Source organism: Battus philenor, unplaced genomic scaffold (genome assembly GCF_028537555.1).
Source record: "Battus philenor isolate CCGP_79_NKW_IND1 unplaced genomic scaffold, ilBatPhil1.0.hap1 SCAF_8, whole genome shotgun sequence".
Classification (NCBI taxonomy): Eukaryota; Metazoa; Arthropoda; class Insecta; order Lepidoptera; family Papilionidae; genus Battus; species Battus philenor.
Window position 1 is genome coordinate 1966938 of NW_027181748.1, and position 25480 is coordinate 1992417.

A 25480-nucleotide genomic window follows, 5' to 3' on the forward strand; every position below is an offset into this window, starting at 1 on the left:
TACAGTTAACCTGCGAACTCATAGAATCTTTTAGTCACCTCTGCTATATCTAGAAGCGCTGACCGTTAAGTTAAGAACCTACGATCTCATTTAGTCACCTCTGCTATATCTGGAAGCGCTTACCGTTAACCTGCGATCTCTTTTATTCGGCACTGCTATATCCAGAAGCGCTTACCGTTAACCTGCGAACCCGCAATCTATTTTAGTCGCCTCTGCTATATCAAGAAGCGCTTACCGTTAACCTGCGAGCCCATGATCTCTTTGAGTCACCTCTGCTATATTCAGAAGCGCTTACCGTTAACCTGCGAACCTGCGATCTCTTTTAGTCGCCTCTGCTATATATAGAAGCGCTTACCGTTAACCTGCGAACCTGCGATCTCTTTTAGTCACTTCTGCTATATTCAGAAGCGCTTACCGTTAACCTGCGAACCTGCGATCTCTTTTAGTCGCCTCTGCTATATATAGAAGCGCTTACCGTTAACCTACGGTCTCTTTTGGTCGCTCCTTCTATACCCAGAAGAGCCTGCCGTGAACCTGCGAACCCACGATCTCATTTAGTCACCTCTGCTATATCTAGAAGCGCTTACCGTTAACCTGAGAATCCGCAATCTCTTTTAGTCACCTCTGCTATATTCAGAAGCGCTTACCGTTAACCTGCGAACCCGCGATCTCTTTTAGTCACATCTGCTATATCCAGAAGCGCTGACCGTTAACCTACGGTCTCTTTTAGTCACTCCTTCTATATCCAGAAGAGCCTACCGTGAACCTGCGAGTCTGTAGTCCCTTTCAGTCTCCTTTTCTTTGTCTAAAATCCTATACCGTTAACCCATGTATCCGTGCTCCAATTTAGTCCTAATCGACGACAAGCTATTTACATAGTATCTTAACAACTGCTTTCTTTAATTAAAAGTCCATTTATTGATTTTCCTTGTTCAGATTAGCATATAGGTGTTCATTTGACCTTTAGGCTCTTTTTGCACGTTGCACAACCTCCACCGTTAAATCACTCAACATGTGTTTCACCCCTCCATGGAGCATCCGATTAGTACCAAACACCGAGTGCTATTTGACGCATGCACATTTATCAACGGGCTGGCGGACGATGCACTTTATTGCACGACTATTTGCCCATCCTAAGTAAGAAAAGGACTAATATACAGCAGAAGTAGCTGTATATTAGTCCTTTTCTTACTTAGGATGGACTTCCGCAAAGTAACGCCTGAATCTATTATACACTTTAGACTCTTTTTCTACAATTAGTTTATCGATGTCATCTGTTTTACTAGTTGGTAGCATATTGCAGAGCATCTGGTCTCGACTTAGTTCTGGTGGAATATACTGTCCATGGTATTCTTCATCTTTTCAGCAGATGGACGTCCACAACAAGATATAGACCTCATCAAAAGATCGCTACGATCACCGGTTCTGCGTTGTTTCTTCTTGTGATCTAAACTATGTCGTCGATCCACATGGTGGGGAGCCAGACTAAGTTCATGGTAAAATTAACGTTATTCTCAACTTCTGTATATTTCAGAACCGATCATAAACTTCATGTAACTGTATATAAAGTCTAAAATATTTCAAATAAAACAAGTGTATTTGAATCGACGTGCGCCGCTCCGTGCCGTATTATCTGCCACGATTTCACAACGAAAGGCATGCGTACTTCTTTCTAGGCTTTTATAGTTTACAGGCATTCGTTACGACACGCTGCTCGCTGGTGCATCCCACATTGTGCCGCCGTTCTTATCACACGTACCGTTCGGTTGGCAACACTGGAATGTGTGTACAATTTTGGAACACCGATTCATCAATATATTTTTATCGTAATTTATATAGTACTACACCAAGGCATTGAATAAAATTAATATATCCTTTGTAAACAACTGTTTGCGTATTTAGCTCTCTTGTTGATGGTCACTCAGGAAGCTAATTATTGTCGCGGTTTCTTTATAAAACTATATTTGTAAAGTGCAACTGTTGAGTTTCTCGCCGACTGTCAGCAGAACAGCTGCATCTGCGACAATCTGGACAGGAAGCCGGGTTATACACAACAGAACTAAACTCTACTCGTCACACCATAACACCCGTTTTAGTAAGCGTCCGCCCGCTCCCTAACAGCGTGAGTGAACCGAAGTTGGATCCGGATCCATCCTTGGCTCACCTGTGGTCCACGCTGCCGTTCCAAGCTGCATACACAACATCAACACTACACAGCTCTACTCGGGTAGAGCGGTTTACTACGTGCGAACAACTTCATGCAACTGGTACGCGCCCGTCAACCTTTGTTTATTTTTAAGTTTTTTTAAGTTCACCAACCCTTCCGTTCTTTGAACTCAGTCCTGATGAAGCTGTAAAAGCCCCCGGGCTAGCAGCATTAACTTGAACTGAGAATAAGTCTACACGGTAGGACTGACAATACCGACAATTTATTTTGATCGACGATTCGAAAGTGCCTTTAACAGCCTATTCGAATAAAGTAAAATATTTTGATTTTGAAATGCCTTCGTAACATACGGGATGTTAAGTTACAGGTTTAAAAGGGAAAATTAATAGCACATTTGCGGTCAATTGATATATGGTATGATCAGTGGTAATCCAGCGGTAGAGGACTAAGAGTTGCGATCATAGGTACGAGTTTGATTCCCAAAATACAACCTTATATAAATCACATTTTGTGATTTATTTATATGGAATTGCCACCCCTTAGAAATAAGTTTCCAGAAAATAGACAGCAGCATATTCTGCGTACCATAATACCACAGTTCATGGCTAACCTGCCTACCAATCGTGGCGATTATTGCAAATCCCTATATCTAACTTTGGGAGAGAAATATACCTTGCAGTGTCTATGGTCCGAAACGAAAAGTATGGTAAAACCTATCCAAAAATCTTTAGTTTCAATAATAATAAATAACATAATGACAATTATTATTGAAACTAAAGATTTTTGAATTCTATTTTTGAATTCTATTATCTATATTCTATAACTTTTTTGTACACCTATAACCAATCAACCTGAATATATAAAATAATTAAATATTTATTTGACAGTTGTGTGCGCTTTCATAATTAACTTTTTCTGTAATGCCTTGAAACAACGATAGGTTAAATAACTTTCAAAAGTTCAACCGGGAAACCTTTTAAAATACTCTACTTATTTTTTTTATTTAACTTGTCTCTTTTTATTTAGATTAAAGTAATTTATATCATTGGCAACTATGACTTGCAATACAGACTATTGTATATAGAATTTTAAAATTCAAAATAAATGTTTTCAAAATAAGATCCTTTTTTTTTGATGGCTCCCGCTATTGGGGGCCTCTCGTACCCCTATCTTTGGTGGAACAGGGACTTTACGGGCAATTTATTTTTTCACATAGTTATTTATCGTTTCCATTCTCTCCTTTCGTTCTTCACATATTCTTTCAATCTATTCTTTCATGCCACATTTCTGCTATCTTACCCTTTTACTCTGTGACCTTTCATTCCTCCCTCATTACATGTTACATTTTATGTTTATCTCTTTTCGTTTACATTTTTATCACATTTTTTCTTATTGTCTATTTAAAATTTTTCTTATTTTCTTTAATATTTATTTTTTTGTATCACTCTTTTAATTATTTCCTTGCAGTATGAGAGGAATTCTTCCCTAGTATCCTTTTTCAAAATAAGATCGTGACGATAGAATTGTTCGCCTGAAGTGGCAGGAGGGACATCGCTCGTGTATCCGATGGCCGTTAGAGGTGAAAGGTTTTCAAGTGGCGACCAAGAGTCGATACACACGGTGTGGGTACATACACTTTGCACGTCCCTAATTTTTTTAATTTATATAATTATTGTAAACGTATATGTATCTAATATATAAAATTCTCGTGTCACGGTGTTCGAACTTGAACTCCTCTGAAACGGCTCGACCGATTTTTACCAAATTTTATATGCGTATTTAGTAGGTCTGAGAATCGGCTACTATCTATTTTTCATACCCCTAAGTGATAAGGGTTGTTCAACCTTAAAAATTTTTTTTAATTTTTTTGACGAAATTTTTTTTTATTTTTTTATGATACAACATACAAAAATACATACAACCCTAAATTTTCACCCCTCTACGATCAACTCTTATTTTTAAATTGAAAATTAAAAAATTTTTTTTTGCAAAACAACGTTTGCGGGATCATCTAGTAGTGTATAAATATGTATGTGTGTATATTAATGTATGTATTTGTATGTACGTATACCCTAAACTGCCGTCTCCTTCATGTCTCTCATCTCCATCCGAAGGTTGTCTAGTAGAGATCCTCTTGTACTATATGAATTGTTTCCTTTTTTTGTCTATATCCTAAGGTGTACAAATAGTGTTAATAAAAATAATATATTATCATATCCAAATATGTTAATAGAATAACTATATGAGTAATAATCAATCTAGTAGCGATATAATAAAAAAAGTAACAAATAAAACGCGACGTGGATAAACAAGACGGTATTTGCGGCGCGGTCGTTAAGACAAAGAGATCCGGGTGCAGGGGCTAGTGCAATCGACCCAGTTCCGTACGGGTCCGCTTGTCACTTTCGGTTTCACGCAAGGCCGTTCGAACCGCGTCTCGACCCCAGCGTCCACTGGAATTTTCTTCCGCGAATGGACAATTCGTTTTGTTTGACAAACAGGTTCTGTTGCGTGTGATTAACTACTTTTTTTATAAGTACATCTGGTTATTTATATAGCATAAGTAATGTAATTTAAAATGTAATACGCTTTATTGACGCTCAATTAGATTGTGGTTAACAAAAACTATTAATACTATGGAATAAAAAATGTTTTTTGGATGTAATTAATTCCGATTTTATAGCTTTTTGGGCGTCAGATTTTTTTATTATATGATTCGAATAAATGAATAATTTAAAAATAGATTAATTAGTATGAGGTAAAGTAGTCATAAAAGCCGCAAGACTTTTCACAATACTGCGGCAAGCAGACAAAGAAAAAAATACTTAATAATAAGAAATGAAAGTAGAATAGAATATTCTATCAGATAGACTGAGATTATAATGTAAAGGAAATAGAGTAAAGCCAAAAAACGGATAGTATAGAAAAAAAATACAATAAATAATAATTAATAATGTAAACAAAAATCAAAATGTAAAATATTACTAATCCTTTATTATAAATATCTCTGCCACATAACAGTAGAGGTGGAAAGGTTTAATAAAATGATATACTATACTAAAAACGTGTACCTATTGAAAACAGTTAAACTAATTTTAACTTTATGTATAGAATGTATGTATATATGTATGTATGTACACCCTAAACTGCTCTTTCCTTCATATCTCTCATCTTCATCCAAAGGTTGTCTGGTAGAGATCCCTCGAGCGATAAGACCGCCTCTTATATATATATATATCAATTGTTTCTTTTTTTCCCTCTATTGTACACGGTGTGCAAAAAAGTGTGAATAATAATAATTTTGCGAAAGAGATCAATCATCGAATGTAACTCGGGTGGACAATGTTTAAATAACTACCAAACATCTTGCCGTCCTATTGGACGTGTTCCTCAGTGCTTGAAGACGAAAATCTATGACCAATGTTTGTTACAAGCTACACCTTGCAACTCTGAAACGTGGTCTTTCACTCTGGGATTCACTGGAAAGCTAGCAGTCGCTCAACGCACCATGGAGAGGACATATACTCGACATTTCTCTACAATCAGGAATAAGGTATAGCTTGCGACTCTAAAACGTGGTCCTTCAAGCACAAGCTGACAATCGCTCAACGAGCCATGAAGAGGACTATTCTCGGAATTTTTGATCAAGAATGAGAAAATTCGAAGACAAAAAAAAGTAAACTAAATGATGCAGCGGATTGGTAAGTAGCTTAGAACACACGACCGCAGAGGGCTTAAGGCTTTGGAATTGAGACCACGGGCTAGCAAACGCAGCATATGACATTCGTTCGAAATAGGGTAACATTACTTTGAAAGGGATTAATATATAGCTACTTCCGCTATGCAGCAGTAGTCGTGCAATGAAGTGCACCGCCCGCCAGCCCGCTGATAAATGCGCGTGCGGTTAACAATGCGAAACACAACTACCACCGTTAGTCTATTCTACACGTGTTTCACCCCTCCACAGAGCATCTTCAAGATTCAAGAGATGCTAGACTGACCAGTGCCAACAAAGGCACTGGTCGGTCGCATTTATCAGCGGGCTGGCGAGCGGTGCACTTCATTGCACGACTACTGCTGCATAGGGGAAGTAGCTATATATTAGTCCCTTTCTTAGTTAGGATGGACTTCCATGAGATAACGCCTGAATCTATTGGATATTTAAGATGACTTTGTCAAGGTTATAAGGCAATGGATGCAGACAGTTTACAACAGGTCATATTGAAATTCTTTGGGAGGCTTACGTCTAGTAGCGGAGGTTGTATGATTGAAATATCACCAATAATAATCAATAGTGACGTCATGCGAAGAATCCTTGAACGGCCAAATTTAACAGCGAATTAGAATCATGTTTACTTCAAACGTGGGACAAATTACAATGAAAACAACACGAAACATGTTCAAACACATGAATCTGTGTTATTGTAATAATTCCGAGAAAAGTCTTAAACACGTACGTCATCGTTCTTCAATTACGCTATATAAAGAATTGGTAATAAAAATACATCGGTTTTTGCAGGTATATCTAAACGGAGGAAAAACTCGTTACAATTTACTAGAAGCGATTACACTACACACAAAAGAGGTAATTGGTGACAAAACGACGACAAAAAAATATGATTTCCCATCGAGCGTATATCTGTAACAATATGAACACAAACACGATGATCGCCAGTTCGCTTTTTGACGTAACATTTTTACATCCGCCATTTTTATAGTTTTCATCATCATTATTTCAGTGATATACGTTCAGTGCTGGATAAATATCTCTTTGACATAGTTCACCTTGTGGGCGAAACTTCTAACCTGAGTTTGCTAGTCTGTGATCACCACCTTAAGACACCAGCTACCTGCCTTGCGTTGTATGTGTCCTACAGAATGCCAGTTCAAAATGCTACTCATTCTTTCTTCTTTTCCTTATTATACACTGGATTTATAGTATTAACTTGTACACGTCATAACAATAATTACACAAGTATCTAATGGATTCAGGCGTTGTTTTGCGGAAGTCCATCCTAAGTAAGAAAAGAACCAATATATAGCTACTTCCGCCAATGCAGCAGTAGTCGTGCAATAAAGTTCACCGCCTGCCAGCCCGCTAATAAATGCGCGTGCGGTAAACAATGCGAATTACACAACTAGCACCGTTAAATCACTCAACATGTGTTTCACCTCTCCACGGGCCATCCACGGGAGTAATGTTACACCGATTAGTGCCAAACACAGAGTAGTAGACGCATTTATCAGCGGGCTGGCGGGCGGTGCACTTTATTGCACGACTACTGCTGCATTGGCGGAAGTAGCTATATAATTGTCCTTGTCTTACTTAATAATGACACGAGAGTCCATTTAGATAGATACTAGAATCAAAAGAGCTTTATACTGCATCGTATAAGCTACAAGGTTTCTAAACAAGTTCTAATCTGAGAGGAACCCAAAACAAACATGTGATGATGATTTTTCTCTTTGTTACTGCTTTCACAGACATATACAGTATGTAGAATAATTCATTCCCAAGCATTATTATCACCAATATTTTTGAAGATAGATATCCTTCATCATTCCAATACACTATTTTAAATTTATCCTAGAAAGAATTTAGTAAACACATGCAACTGTTTTATCATATTTTCTTTAAAACCTACTAGATGGCGCTAGTAAGCTTCATACCCGTAATTCTGATTTACCGACGTTTTGTTCTATTTAAACACCCAACTAATCAAATATCAGAAAAATTGAGTTCCTGTCTTCCTGGACCTTGGAAGAGTAGCATACCATCTTCTGTAGAATTCATAGGCTTATATTTTAGAAAGATTGTTCAATAACCATATTATTAAAAATTATATAGAAGACATACAGGCTTGTGATTATGATTGTGGTCACTCTCAAGTGACCAATAGAAGATCAGACCAGAAGAAGAAGATGAGACAAGAGTAACCATTGAGTTTCTTATCAGATTCTTCTCGAAAGAAACCAGGCAGTGGTTTAGCGACCAAATTTGGACCAATAATACTATGTGTAAAACATATATAAATGCCTCTGCCAAGATATCTATGGATATGCCATAATCGCCAACCTTGGCAGGTGTTATGGCACGCAGAAGATGCTGCTTACCATCCTTTAGAAACTTGTTTGTGTGTCGCCATTCTTTGTTACTGATGCTAAAGTATTGATTGCATAACATTGTTTCCGAGTTTTACCGTTGAGCTACCACTGGTCAATATATCAATGTCTAGACTTTTCGAAAGTACTTAGGCCTTTTAAATATTTGTTTCATTGCTTCATTATACTACAGGCTATGTTAATATTTCAGTTGTGCTTGGTCACTGGTACGTAACAAACAGAAATGTAGTGATAAGCGTTATCAATGTCACAGCCCGCCACTGGCTAGCAAAGTTCCAAATTAATATACAAAATAACGAAAGTGTATTATTAAATGTTATATATATTTCTAATTTTAATATCGACGAACGCGAATGTTATCATATAATCAACTGATAGGAAAAGCAAATTGTAATGAAAACGAGAATTGTATTTATGCTACCTAATATACTGTAAAAAAACGATATTGAATATTTAATTTATGTGATTTTTTATTAAAGTTGTGAAGCGGGGATTTCTAAATTATTTTGGATATCTCTTACAAAATCATCTAATATCTCGGAGACCAAATCCATAAATAATCCTATTTCAAGTTTTTTTTTCCTTAATACACTAAATGTGACATTTGACGTGTGAATAAGAGATCAAGCCATCAAATATATTATTCAATCGAGATTTCTAGACGGTTGGGGAAGGTAGAGGAAATGTAAAAAAAAATATTTACAATCCTTATAAAAAAGTATGCGAACAACTAAATCATCATCAGTCGAAGGAATTCCTCTGCTGAACACAGACCTCCTGTGAAGATTTCTAGAACAGTTTGAAAGTGACCAACATCAGCTCCAACTGATCACCTTAATAAGGTCATCTGTGAGCGGAGGTCTTGAATCCATTACCTTAAGACTTCAGCAGCCATTTGTTCTGTTCGCTATCCACACGAACCAATTTGGACTAATGCAGGAATCCCCGATATAGAGAATAATAAACGCAATGTACTGTGAACTGTATTCCATAAAATATTATGTGCATCATAATGGAATAATTTTTAAACGTTGAGTTCTTTTGCATCTACGAGAGATTGTCAAAAAAGGAAGTTCCCTTCACAAGTAAAAAAGTTTAAACAGAGCGCTCTTTGCAGAGTTCTCTTTGCATCTGGAAAAGATTGGAAATAGAAGTTCTTTCCAAAATTCTCTTCGCTTACGTAAGAGATTGAAAGGAAAAGCTCTCTGCAGAGTTCACTTATGCGCAATAAATTTTAAACAAACTGTACATCTGCATGAGGTTATAAACAAAATATTTTCTATGCAAATCTTTTTACATCCGTAAGAGATTATAAACAGAACTACTTGTTAGTTCTCCTGGAAGTGCGAATGACTTCATTAATCAGCCCGCCACCAATCTGACATCTGTGTGACAGCGGTTGCGCAATTCGAATTTCGAACGAACATAATGGCGCGAAACGCACAAAAGGTCAAGGACAGCGCAACAGACTAATCTAGTCCGCGCCGCCGAAAAACTTGTTAATTTTAGCCGACCTCTGCCTGGCTTTGTCCGGACGGTGGCCGAAAAAAATATGCAATAGTTTTTTTTTTAAATCACATTTCTGAACGCTAACACCAGTGTAGGTAATCGCTGTCATTATTCACTATGACATGTGCTATAAACATATATAATACAATTCTAGGTATTTTTGAACTATAACCGCGCGTTTAAACCGTATAAACAGCGATTCCGGTCATTATCATTATTTGAATTTAACAAAACCCTGTCTAGTCTGTCCACCTTGTGAGTTTTTAACTATAATATAAAAACGCAAATCAATGCCCGCCGGTCTAACCACGCCCCGTTACCAACCAAATGGTTCCTAATTAGAAAGTCAAGTGCCACAGTGACCAGATGTATGCAATCCTTCAAACGCATTGGTTGTGTTCTGAGGTTTTAAAGAAATTTATGTGTAAATCTTTTCCAAAAAAAATGATATCTAAAACAGTCATAATATAACATTCCTGTTTTTCGAGTGTAATCTCTGTTGAAATTACAAGACTAATGGGACATGCTTATAGTATAAGTAAATGTCTCGGTAGCACTGCATTGTATTGTAATAGATTACCGATTGTTCAAGACTAAAAAAAACATTATTGTAGAGGAATTTGAAATTGCTGTGGTCTTTCCAAAAAAGGGAATATTACCGCTAAATAAATTAATAATTAGTAATGAATTAATATAGCACTTCTTTAAAACATTTATAAATAAAGGTAACAATACCAACTTTTAAATCACAACGCGTACTACGCTACGCTGGTGTGATATATTTACTAGCTGTCAACTCGAGAGCGAGATGGATGTAGGCCGGCAGGGAGCGCGACGAGGACGGGCGATATAGCAACAGGTAGGCGCGGGGGGCAGCGGTGTTATCGCGCGTGACGTCACGACCCTTTCACTGGCGCGCCGAGCCGTAGTCGTTCGCTTCAGTCCGCGCGGCTCGGTCACGGCGTGAGTACGTCTCGCGCGCGTTGTTCCTAAAACAAACTACGCGTCTTAAGTTTCTGAACTTTTGTTACTTCGTATCAGCACGTAAACGGTCCTCTAGGCCTTCCGTGTCTCCAGCAGTGCTCCGACTTCAAAATGGGCGTAATCAAAGTGACTCCCGACACCGCTTCCCTGATCTCCGTCTGCGACATGCTCGATGACATGAAGGTAAGTTCGTCATGTGATAGCAGGGCATGGCGCTGGTCCAACCCGGTTCCGTGTTAGTGAAAAAATTTACGCTTTATTTAGCGCGCGTAGGTGTCCACCGCGTCACGAGATCTCGCGTATTCCAAGATATGCGCTTTTACGAGATCGGCTCGCGCGCCTTCGTATTTGGAATTGCAGATAGATTGCATTCAATTGCCCACCCGATATAACCGAGAGCTCTACAACTCTTTACAATCTAATACATCTTCGTTATCAGATCAGATATTGGTTCTATGCAAAAACTATAACTAGAGAAAACGAAAGTATATGTTAAACGAACGTTCCCGTTTCAAAATTTTGATAATTTCTTATGTAGGTATTTCATATATTTTATATGCTGTCCCATTTCGTAGTGTAACGCCTACAGCCACATAACTGGCTTTTTATTTAAACTTTCGGTCAATAGATTAACATTACAGTCCAAGCGTCGAAATAATCAAAACTGCACCTAGAATATTATTTCTTAGACGATTTCATACTTTTCTTTATTATAATTTAAATTTATAACCTTTTTTAAAATTTTCATTAGGTTATTAGAACACCTATTTCTGTTTACAAACGTACGAAAATTAACTATTTATAAATATTCATCGATTCGTTAAAATTTGTTCTGCGGCGGTTGTGGATTTCCTGTTCGTTATTTAAATTAAATATTTAATTATATTTATTCTGATATGTAAATATAGAGTTGCCAGTAAATATTTTCGATTTCACCGTGAAGCTATTATATGATTTAAATTATAGTATGTTTGAAAATATTTGAGATTTCTAAGTTGTGGAATTTAAATTTGGGCTGTATTGCGACCAGGTCGGTTGTTGATGTAAGCGTGGTATTAGATATGCATATCGCTGTCGCCACGGACCGCGGTTTCTACGGCGCGGTGAAAACTTGGTGCAACCGAGCGGAAGTGGTGTCCTTATCAGTTGTTTGTGACACATTTTTATACCTCGACACTACGTGAGAACGCTTGCATTTACATCAGCCATAGTTCATCTTTCAAATGACTTATTGTTTCATTACAAAAATCATTTAAAGCAACGTGACGTTTCGATTAATTTTTAATGTTCCATTTCGATCCAGATTAAAAATATATAGCTCTGACGAAGTAACTATGCTATTTATGTTATAAAATTATAACTAGACGCTATTGTAGTGAAATGTTATGATAAACTTTAGTTTTAAATCATTGTCCGATGGATCTTGTACGTTTTATTGCGCTTTATGTATCGTATGTGACTAGCGCGACGCATAAAGTGTGATTATTCAGTTGTCTTATCTTTTCGATTAGCGTTTACGAATTTGTGAATAAATTAACAAATTTCGAGAACTTTATTTTTTTACTTTTTTTATTTTACGTGTTACCTTTTTAATTTGTCATAAAAAATTTCCAACAACATGTATCCGGCAGTATATAAAAAAAAAATGATCGGTAGGTTTTTAATACTTCCTAAAACAATTCCTGTACAGAATTTTTAAGATACAACGCGAATTTGATTTTTATTATTATATTTACGTAATATTTATGTCATGATTAGAAAGTCATACGGGCTAATTAGAACACTTTTATATTTGTTGAAGTTCATTAGAAGTTTTAACAGTATAAATAATGAAAAACAATTATTGAAATATTATAGAACATATTGTACATCTTTGTGTGATTATTTGTAAAATTATATAAATGAAAGTTTTATGATAAATTATGATTAAAGAAATGAAATTCAAACACGTTTTTATTAAAATATATTTATTCTATTCACAGTTTTTTTATTCGTTCCACGTAGTTAACTTTTAAACTATGCACATGTTTTGACGTTTTTTTATGACGCAATTGTTCGGTAATGTAATCAGGAACTTTCTTATTGAAATAATCGAAAGGCACTCAAAATTATAAATTCTCGACTATTACTGTCCGATATACATAAAAGTTATTAATAAAACATTTATATAAAAGTTTACACAAAAGTTTTTGTTAATGTTGCCATGTTCAAATATAATAACAGAGGTACTTCATAAACGAAAAAACTTTTTTATAGAGAGATATTTTCTTTTTCACATCATTTACTGGTGGTCGTATTTAAATAAAAAAAATACTTTTAGTAATACATTATAATGTAAGAATATTTAAAATATTTTAAATAAATGATCGTTACAAAATGTTCAATGGAGTTGTCGCGAAGTCCTCATTTACATGTTCCATGTTTTTTTTTTTTAAATCGAGGCAAAGATGTACCGACTTCTTAAATCCTTTTTAATTTATTTATTTTATTAAATGTAATCATACAAGTAATCATGTAGGTAATAATACGATTATATATATAATTTTATATAAGTAATTCAAATTAAATTTATATTATATATAATATATACAAGTATTGGTTAGATAAGGATGAAATAGCTCATTTTCCAATCATTCTGTATATAGTGATAACTCTGAAATATCTTACATTATTTTTCAATTGGAATGCGACTGGCCATTAAATTCTGGCTGTAAAATTTTGCAGGGACAGATAATAAACAATAATTAATTGTAATGTGTCATTCGAATTTTAAAAACGATTTTTATTCTATATTATTATAACGTTTATTATTGTTTTGTATAGATTGTACCATATATTAATTAACAGAAAATGAGCTACGCATTCGCCTGTTTAAAATGATTTCCACGGGCATTGTGATTTTTTCTAAATTTATTACAGAACTGGTTATAGAGATAAAGATACTTGAATGAGTTTTTCGGTGAAATTATTAGCTTTATTGCAAGAACCAGCCGGGACAGCGCCAACGTCCGGGTGTATATTGCTGACAACGAAACGAGTTTTATTATTAATGCGACATATATTAAACAGGTATCGCGGCATTAGAACGCGAATATAAAATAACACGACATACTTCTTTCGAGTAATTGTTATTTAAAACAAAAGAATGTATGCATTAGGGGGGACTGGAAAGTAATGTCGCCTTAAGTTAAATTCACACTACCACATTTTAACAAGTTTTTATTTTCTATATATATATGTTTACTTTCGTTATCAACAATATTTAGCCATGTAGTATACAAATTTACCGGAACGGTAAAAATCAATCGGTTTTTACTGTAAAATATGTCGACAGACACGACATTACTTTCCGGTCCCCCAAATATTTAGTATGTTTCGCCGGATTGTTAAATTGGTCTAAGGTCTTAAAGTTCGGGAGTGAAGACCACGGTCTGGCATTGTTCAGGTCGACGGATGACCAACCAGTCATTGGAAATCCATGAGGGAGATGTCTAATGTCGAACAGTAAACGTCCTATGGCTGAAAAGATGGTGACAATGATGTAATTTGCTTGATAGTGTTCATCAGAACCAAATTGTCAAGTGTTATGTGATCACAAAATGACCAGGGTGCGTTCGGAATTCTGGTAGCGTGAAGGATGCTATTGTTTATGCTATTCTCTCAGACGGCCTTGTATCGGAATGCTAAACGGATATTGACGAGTTACAGCCCGACATTACCTTGTGGGGCCTTTGAGCCTATATATATATAAATATATATAGCCCCCCCCCCCTCCGGGGAGCCTGCGAACATCGCGACTTTAAAAGAGGTCCTAGGCTAGGCTCCCTGCCATCTCATCCCACGAAAATAGCTAATGCCATTTGGACAACAGTGACAGTCTGGTCAAAAAAAAAATCCATTCTGAATCTTGTTTCTATCAATTTCGCTTTTCTGGCCTTATTCTCATGTACATAAGTGATCGGTGTAAATTATCATAAGTGTAAATAGTGTAATTAAATTATTAAATAAGAAACTATAATTTGATCGCATTTATTGTTATTTTTCATATGCCTTCCAGATATAGTTAAATCGATACAAATAAATAAATTTGTAGTGTCTGTTTGTAATATTAAAATAGCCATTTCATATGGTATATGTATATGTACATACACCGGAATTACATTAATATGTAAAAACCAAATTATCTGTTTGTTTGTACCTAATCTCTGATATGGTTGGATCTATTTTGACTGGACTTATACTGGCAGACAGCTGATGTTATAAGTGGTAACTTAGTCTACTTTTATTTCAGAAAAATAAAAATGAACTTATTAACTTTTTTTAAAATACCACGCGAAGTCGCGTGCACAGCTAGTATATTTAAATAAAAAATATGGAACTGACAGTGTAAATATTAAATATATAAATCGGTTACGTAAGGTTATGCCGTAAAATATTTTAAAGCCATTAAAACAATAATAAATTTAACGGTGTCGAGGTGAATGTGAAATTTATTAAAAGTTAATTGTTAAATATATTTAGTATCAAGGTTTTGCATCACGTTCATTGTCTTGATGTTTTTTTTTTATTGTTACATGTTTTGCGTTAAATTTATAACTTATTTCCGTAACCTTGCTATATATGCTATTAGCAAAATAGCTGTCATATAGTGTATATTTATTTTACAGTAGCCGACGATAAACATTGTACATCTAACTTTTGGAAAGAGACAATCGGCTAATTTCGGCTTCGTAGAGCGTTATCTCTGTCACACGAAATACAGATAGTCCGGTATCTATTAGGAGCTGTTACAACAAGTATAATTTGCTTCTTTTGATAATCATTTTTTCTTTGTTCATACACCAATTATTCTATAAGTAGTTGCTTTAGGTTCCTATAAAGACATGTAAAATTTATTTTGTTTTACTTCGTCCATTGTTGCATATAGGCCTCCATTTCCAATAGGACTCGTGGGAAGTGATATGTATCCAGATTACTTGTATTGCCTGTACACTATACGCTGGAGACCAGAACCAGAACCTTAACCCACGGCACTCTTCTGCACAATAAGCTGGTCAGCCAAGCCAATGGGCTTGATTACTTGTGTCCTTAGTGCATCCAGAGACTTCTTAAATTTGTCGGACCACATTGCATGTGGATATCCTGCTATGCCGGTCTATGGGCTATACTCCAAAATCATGAGTCCCCCAGACTGGACAAAACCCCAACGATTTTGCTCCATCATTGCTTTGTGACAAACTCCTGAGAATGCATTTGTAACCTCGTCTTGGAGAAGAATCTTCCCTTTTATTCCCATGGACAACTGCGCTGGAACCCAACTGACTGCAGTTTTCCCACCTTCTCCAGGTATACCTTTGATCAGAAAATTAAAAATATAAGTAAACTTGACTTGCAAAAACAAATTAAATAGAATGTTTTAATAGATATATTTGAAGATATAAAATTGTTATTGCATCTCTCAAGGCAATGCGATTACGAATTCGAAAAATGAAATAGAATGTGTTCTGTGTTGCCATCCTTAGATTAGATCTTTCATCGACCTACCCGACATTACGCGTCCTTGTTTCAATGCAAACCTTTCTAATTTTAAATTACTTTCAATTTCAATGTTATTTATATGTATTATCTCTATACCCACTATTTGTTTTCAAGGTTAAATGCGTATTAAATGTTTTAATATTCAAACTACATTTGATAACAGTGGTGCCAACTTTACCATAATTATAAATGTTACCTATATATAAAATACAGTCGCAGCCTAAATTATTTTTATACGATTATATTATCACTTTGAATGATGATTATATTTAGGTTATTTAATCTGTGGTCAGACTATAAATATAAATGCGTTTTTTAAATTAAAGATAAACGCATTACGTTATTGCTATTTAAAATCCGAAGATATGTTTTTCGTTTTATGCATATATTTAAGATATATATTGTTAGTTAACAATTTTAAAATACTTTTTGTTTTATACTTTTAATAAATTTTATTTATGTTTCCTTCTTATAACTATATTTCATACATTCAAGTAGGAAACAAAGTCGTGTCATGGTAGAAGTATCTAGTAAGTGTTGGTATAATTATTGTTAAAGTTATTTTTTTAACGTCAAAAGCAAAATAATTTGTTATCAATACTATAAATGCCATTGATTTATAAATTAGGATTTTTAACATAACTTATTTAAGCATTATAATTACGTTTAATATTGTACACTATATCCATTTATATAGCGTGACCAACCTGTAACAACTGATTATCTGTAGCTCTCAATAAATATACCAGAGTTGCATTTAATTTTTTTTAATTATTATAGTATTAACTTACCGGCATCTCGTAGAATTTACAAGAAATGCTTTTCGTTTATTCGTCACATTGTAAATAATTATCAAGAATTGAATACAAAATGTGTTTAATTTTAAATATTTAGATTCAATATACATGTTTTGTACTTTTATTCAGATGTTTTCTGAAAAAAAAAAAACTTTTCGCATACTATTCAAATTTCGAAATTATCGAAAGAACTTTGCGCCTTTTTTTCTTTTAATTCTTAACCACTCAGACATGGGTGAAACAATAGAGAGGGCTATACTCAGAGTTTCACTGTGTGGAAATCCGTTAAAGAAATAGAATCACTGAAATAGTTCAAATAATTGCTTGTCTGAAGGAATAGTGAGTAGGGTACATTTCTCGTGCAATAGATGGCCGTTGAAGCCAGAAGGTCGAGTGTGACCATGAGAGGTAGACGTGGCGTGAGTAGGCTCGCCAACAGGTAGACTGATAACATAGTAAAAGTCGCAGGAAAGTACTGGACGAAGGCAGCGCGGGACCATTCATCGTGATGATCTCTGTGCGGGGCCTTTATGCCTTGCAGTGGGCGTCCATCGCCTGAAAATAAGAAGCGACCACATCTCAACATACTATATCTTTTTCATATATCGTTTAAAATATACATATGTATTGTTTATGGAGTCATACTTACGTATCTGTTACTAAGCTGGTTGTAGATAAAGAGTTCATGTGAAATATTGACACTAAAGACTATGTATAAATTTTAGCCGTATTCACCCATAAGAGAAAATTGTGTAAAAAAAATTGTAAAAAATTATAAAACGCTGTCGTGCCTCGCAGCTGGTAGAAGAAAGATCCGTATCAAATAGCGGCAACCCTCTCCCAACTGTCTGCGAAAAAAAAATATTGCAAAAAAAAAACACTAGCGAAAACAATTAGAATTATTAAAAAAAGCCAATACATTGTAGTCACTGAGATATAGATAAAAAATAATCGACAAAGGTGTTATTTAGCACGAAACTCTTATAATTATCTCCATGATATAATTTACAGCACTGGTAAACAAACTTTTAACTCTACATAAATTTATAAAAAGTTTCGTTCAAAAAAAAAAATTACGCGCCAAATTTTTTGACGTCTTACGTCACAGTGACAGCGGAATGCGTTCGAAAACCAGCCGAGAGTATACGTGTCGAATTGCGGCGCCTTGAGATGTTCGTTGATTAAGATTTATTCGGCCGCCTCCAGTGCCAAGCGTTGCCTCACAGGGATGCTCTAGGACGTCATTAGTATGCAAAGGAGCAAGCCTTAATCGAGGTCGCTAACATCCAATGAAATCGTTTACATTTTCATCAAGTTTAATAATTAATTGAACAACTAGTTTATACAGCACCAATACATACATATATCTAACAATACGAGGGCCAAACTGAAAGTTTTTAGAACTGGCAACTTAAAAGCATTATATTAAAAAAATAAGTTTAAATTTTTAAAATAGAACTCTTTACCAATAATATTGAGTATACATTTCATTCATTTGTCATTTGTTTTACGATTTGGCGGCAAATTGAAAATTGTCTGTGCACGTCAGAATGAATTTAAGCCGAGAAAATTTTCGTGCAATGATTTTTTATGACTTTCGATGTCATATAAGTCAACAAGAAAGTTATGATAGACTTCGATTGGCTTTTCACGATGAAGCCCCATCTCGTGCCACAGTTTACAACTGGTTTAATGAGTTCAAACGTGGTCGAACTAATCTCACCGATGATTTGCGTGAGGGACGGCCTTCTACAGCGACGACTGAAGACAATATCAGTGTTGTGCGGCGTATGATAGAGACTGGCAAAAGAGTGACCTATCAGCAGATTCGGACAAGTCTAGGCATAGGTATGAGTCAAGTGCACAAAATCCTCCATGAACATTTAGTGGTCAGGAAGCTTTGTGCCCGCTGGATACCGCATAATTTGACCGAGGCTCAAAAACTCCGCCGTGTTGATTGGTGCCGAGAAATGATCCAAAAATTTAACGGAGGTGACTCAAATGCTGTGTTCGACATACTAACGGGTGACGAAAGCTGGATTTACTGTTATGATCCGGAAACCAAAAGACAGTCTGCTCAGTGGGTGTTTCCTTCCGAAGAGTTGCCAACTAAAGTGAAGAGAGGTCGAAGTGTTGTTAAAAAGATGGTGGCCTCGTTCTTCGGAAAGACAGGTCATTACGCGACAGTTGTCTTAGAGGATCAGAAAACGGTTAATGCAGAGTGGTACACTAACAACTGTTTGCCACTTGTCTTGGAAAAAGTTCGAGAGAAACGACCTCGCAGCAGGATCCTCCTTCATCACGACAATGCCTCGTCGCACACCGCCAGGCAAACGATCGACTATTTGGCGACCTCAGACGTGGAATTACTGGGTCACCCGCCGTATAGCCCCGACCTCGCACCCTGCGATTTTTATTTATTCCCGAAAATAAAAGAAAAACTTCGAGGAAAACATTTTATGGACGCCGAAGAAGCAGTGGCTGCGTTTCAAAACGCCGTCGAAGAGACCCCTAAGGCCGAGTGGGCAAGGTGCTTTTCTCAATGGTTCCATCGAATGCAGCGATGTATTGATGTAAATGGACGCTATTTTGAAAAGTTATAATAAAACTAATAACTTGCTAGAATGCTTAGTTTTTGATTTTCTAAGAACTTTCAGTTTGACCCTCGTATAAAAAAAAATTATGTAATTTATTTTCGTATGTCAGAGTTTCCACTATGGTTGGTAAGAAAGACCATGAAACAATCACTTTAAAAGGAGCGATAGGAAGGAGAAATGACGGCAGAACAAAACAGTGGGCCAATTATATCGTGAAAAAAGTTAGTTAAAATTTAGTGACCCTTGCTAAAGATGATTTTAGAAGGACAAAGAGTAACCTTCACCCAAATAAGATCCACATCTGAAGAAAATATCCCATATATATTACATTCGCAAGTAAATTATACTAATATCAAACCAAAAAAAGTATGTATTACCCGGCGATAAATATTACACATAGACCTTTGGAAATCAATCGGCTAATTTTGGTTTCGTAGAGCGTTATTTCTATCGAATGACTGACAAAAAATCACATAAGTAGTATTGGTACTGTGTAATCGAAGTCCTGTATATCTGTATATATATCACAGAAAAAGCCTCATAAATAAAATTTCCAATACAACATAGTTTCGGATAATCTTCTCATGTATATGTTGTATGAGATCCGAACGCTTCGGCCATTCATGTGACACTAATGTTTTTTGTTTCGTCTATCCGTCGTTTTTATAACCACCCATGAAACTTACAAAAATCTACGACTACCCTCAACAATAACTTTTTAAAAATAATCTGTAAAATGTGTCTACCCTACGGTAATTAATTTTCAACAATCACGTCCGATTTCCGAAATCATAAAACTACGAAATGTAACGTATCTGTGCATTGTATTAAAACTAGATTCTCTTGAATTAGACCAACTTCAACACTTACTCTTCTGCTATTCATCCGGCGCACACATTCATAACTGCATTTATTTTTTATTTATTTAAAATTCTTCATTTTACACGCTAGAAAATATATACATAGTGGAATAATAGTATAGAAAAAAATTACAGTGGTATACAGTGGGAAATCATATGAATAAAAATAATCTGTGATCTTCTCCTATTCTACATGATAGTTAAAATCTTAAACACACTTGCCTTATCACGATATTTCAGTTTGACGTTGATTTTTGGGACAATCGTTTTATATGAACAATCACAAAAATCCTTTATTAAACATATGTGTGTGAGCGTCTATGTGTATAGTTGTACGTGTGCCTGTCAAACAGTACTAGAGAAAACAGGAAAATCGTAATGAAAAGATATACCGGCTGCATTACAACACAGTTAATGCAATATTGCCCTTAAAAACGCAGGGTACGGGGCCGCATCAAGGAAAATCATCGCATTGTTCTTGCGTCAGATATCGCCTACATGTGGCTGTGTGTTTTAATTTTATAACGAGAATACGTATTAGTTTATATGTATGAATATTTTTTAAACAAGTATAGGCAAACTACCATGGTATATGCATGCCTAGAAGAAACCTAATCACTCTTAACTTGAAGGCTTCCAAGTTATATTTAGCTGGAAACTATGACGCCGGTATGTTAGTATAAAAGTACTATCAAAATGCTCAGTGATGGTTAGAGAGATTTCAACCGTGCTTATTGTCTGATGAAAGATAGGAGATTGAAGAAATTTATTGGGTTTATTTCTAACGGACACTTCAAGATGCCTTCAGAACTTTAGTGTTCAAAGCATCGTCACCAATGTCGTGGTACGTCTCTGTATGGAGACCAAGTCCTGCCCGCGACTGGAGAATCTATCCAAAAATATTTATTTATTTATTATTCTTTGTTGTACATGTTAGGATACATTTAAATAGTTTCACAATAATATACAAAAAAGTAGTGGGCGGTCTTATCACACAAGGCAATATCTTACAGACAACCACAGTATGGAAAATATAGAAGTATAAATAATGAGTAGCTATCGTGCACAAAACATACATTTGTATATCACATATATTTATAATAAATAAGGTATAATACGTATTATAAATATAATACGATAATAAATAAACGTCAAACTGATTTGGATCACACTTGCCTTAGTAAAAATACAGAGAAAAAAAAGAAATTAATTAACAGATAAATAATCATAGGTCTAGTAAATAGTTCTAAAATATTTTCTTAAAAATACGTAGTGAGTTAGCACGTTTTATATTCAGCGGTAAATCATTTCAAAATCGAACGGCCTGTGTGGTGATATATTTCGCCATATACGAAGAAAAAGACGCCGGTATTTTTAATAAATATTTAAATGAATTGTGCACATAACATATATAAGATTGATACTACAATGATACGTATGTTTCGGTATATTTAAATGGCGATTAAATTTGACAATCGGAACTTATCAATCAAATTGTTATCGACTTATTTATCACACTTGCAATGTCATATCTTCTATCAAGCCAGTGCTAATTGTATCCAAAATAATAAGGTTTTATATTTATTTATACGCTTTCATTAGATACGTATTTATTTATATTAGCTATGAATACTAAAATTGTGTTAAAAACGTAGCAGTTTTAATGCTTTTTAACACATTTTTAATTCTATATTCCGTTGCGTAAATAAATAGAGTAAGTAAAAACATAGATTTTCTATGCAACAAATACTAAACGTTCGTCATTGCTATTTATTTGACATTGTCAATGCAAACCGCATTGAAATTGTTTTTTTTTTGTAAAGCATTAAGAAATCTATTTGAAAACTATGAATGAAATCTTTAACGATTTCGAATTATGACGCGATCAAGTGAAAACGTAATTACACTATACATATAAACGAATTGTGTATACATATGTTTATATATATATATATATATATATATAAAAGATGAAACCATATACATGTTTATTAAATACTATTAAACACATTAAAATCAGCATCGAAATATATTAAATTCTAATACTAAATTCGTATCTTCAATGCCGTCATTATGACATTTATTAAAAGTAGAATAAAACTCGGTGATTTGATTAAAAAAAAATCATTGAAAATAATCGATTTTCGAATCGACTCTCGTAACCTTTACGGCGCAGTAGATGTGAGTAGCACCTGTTCCGAATCGAGTGATGTAATAATGCCAAAAAAGTCACAAGTCATCGAACGTATAAACGAGAACTTAGGCAATGGCTGCACTGGCCACTAATATTAATTTTAGTTTTTTTTTACGATTTTAGAAATATTCAACTCCGATTTGCATAATGTTCTTTTTTTAACATTTTGACTATAATATGTTAAGAATGTTGCGCTGCACACGAATAAAATATTCCTAAATATATTTAAATTAGGTTTCAAAAAACGTTTACTGTATGAACAAAAAAACAAAGACATATTTTAATAGTAATTTAAAACTCGCGTGTTTTTTTATTCGCTGTATATAGGGTAACACCACACGTTTAGTAGTGTACTTGTCATATGTAAATATTTTATGTGACTTTTTTTTTCTTTCCTTTACTGTTATGTAGCATAGTTTTAGCGTCCGTTTTTTTTTGGGAGCGTCTCTTCTGTCTTGAGGAGACAGAACTATTTTTAAAAAAGTAAATTTATTAATTATTTGCGTTCTCATCTTTTTTCTTCTAAATGTCATTCATTAATTCTTTTTTTATTATAAACAAATTCATCACCTAACTTTCATCGCCTTGTCACCAGACAGCAGGCTTACATTTTGCTTTAGCGACTTTGTGTTATATGTAAGTTTTCACTTCATAACAATATGCCGTGTACTACCTTCTGTTCACGGCGGAACCCTTATACGTTTTATCCAGAACAATGTTTTTTTTTTTACTTCGTACTGTCCAAATTATCTTATTAAACACTGCTATATGAATCTCAGTATACGGTGAACTGTGTTCGATGTTTAAAAACGCTTTTGCGCATTAATTTTTTTTTAAACAACTTTTACCATTACATACCAGTTATTGGATTAACAATGCAGATAAAATTATATTTATATTTGAAAATCAAATATAAAAAATTGTAACATTTATTTATTTTAGATATACTTATAAATGTCACAGAGTAAAAAAGAACAATTTGATTTTAATCCGTTTTATGTATAATTTCATTGTTGTCTTTTTTAATCTGTCAAATCTGCGAGCGCTTGACGTTATTTATCCTGTATAACATCTCATCACCTCGGCCGTGACATGACGCGTTTGAACAATATGTTAGGTTAGTGACATTAATAAAAAAAAGCGTTTATAATTGCGTAACGAATTTCCCACAATATTCGAGAGCGGAATTCGTTGTCGTCAACCTTTTTGTTTTCACAAGTGCAAATCGAAGTCTCATGTTGTGGAATGGTATATGCCGGATCATATTAGCGAACTTAAACATAAAATAATTTTGTGTCGGAATACAAGAGACAGCCAAAGCCAAGATCCCTTCGAGTAGGCTCGCCTGAAAGACCTCCAAAGAGGTTTTAAGCGAAGCTTACTTAGGATGGACTTCCGCGAAGTAACGCCTGATTCCATTAAATACTGTCCCAAAATGTCCACATCATTCTCTCGTATCTCAATATTTTTCTGTCTTATACACCCGTAAGAAAAGGACTAATATTTAGCCACTTCCGCAGATGCAGTGGTTATCGTGCATGTGCGGAAGTGGCTAAATATTGGTCCTTTTCTTACTTAGGATGGACTTCCGAAAAATAACGCCTGATTCCATCAAATTATATACCAGGTTCATTGCCTCAGATGTAATATTTTACTTTCGAAGTGATTTATGTAGTATATACCATCGCATTGATAACCTTTGTCGCACGATAATTTATTTTAAAGACCAGTATATTTCTGTATCAATCAGGAGGTTTTCTTTGTTCCTGTAATAACCATAAAATATTCAACTAATGCCAATCGTACGTTCTCCGTACTTATTTTGTGTTATTGTAATACTACAATTGTGTTTTTTTATTACTCCATTCCATTTTAATATTACAAAATTATTTAATACCGATTGGCATGTAAATGAGGACATGCTATAAATATTCATACAAAAAACGAGAAATTCTAAATAATTTTTTTTAATTATATCGATTTTTATGGCCAGTCAGATAAATTGATACTCGTATAATTTTTGACATTTTTTTTCTTGCCACGAAACCACTGATTTTTGACAGAATCATCATATATAAATCTACAGAAAAAGAGCCATAGATCCATACTTTTAACCTTTTACATCACCGATCACCCTGTATTCAATAATGGTTTCGTAGAGAGCATTGGTGGTAGCTCAGCGATGGATAATTGAGATTTGCGATCATAGGTCGCGAGTTCGATTTCGGAGATACAATTTTATATACATCACACTGAGCAATAATTATACAGAACTGCCACTGCTTACATACATGTTTTTAGAGGATGGGCAGTAGCGACATCTGTCTACCATTATACCACACTGCAATCGCTAACCTGGTAAATCCCCCATATCCTAAGAGGAGGTCTATACCTTGTAGTTGTGTCTATAGGCTGAAACGACGACTAAGAAGACTCTCAATCTAAATTTAAGAAAAATAAATTTACTTTAATTTACTTTTGTCGTGACTCGTGATATTACAAAAGTTTTCAGACAGCCATCTCTATATTACAAAAAAATTTCCATCGAATATTTCGTGAACGTTTAATTGTTTATTTCACAAGTGAATCTTGAAAATAAAATCATCCATTCGTTTCTTTTTATATGTAATCATTTCATCAAGCCATCTCAAGGTTACACGTAAGTGAATGTAGGATTATAAGATCGATTTGTACATTCAATGTGTCTTAAA

General features: G+C 34.7%; 1 protein-coding gene across 2 annotated transcripts in view; it reads left to right on the top strand.

Annotated features, from left to right (window-relative positions):
* The window catches only part of LOC137931477 (terminal nucleotidyltransferase 5C), a 318339-nt gene that overhangs the window by 263444 nt on the left and 29415 nt on the right, over positions 1-25480 (top strand). The window contains exon 1 of one of the 2 annotated variants that reach the window (XM_068774866.1): positions 10742-10966. The exons of the other annotated variant lie outside the window; for it this stretch is intronic. Within the exon in view, the coding sequence (XP_068630967.1) occupies positions 10895-10966 (72 nt within the window). The 5' untranslated portion in view covers positions 10742-10894. Of the gene's footprint in view, positions 1-10741; positions 10967-25480 lie in introns of those variants that run through there. 2 annotated transcript variants of the gene reach the window in all.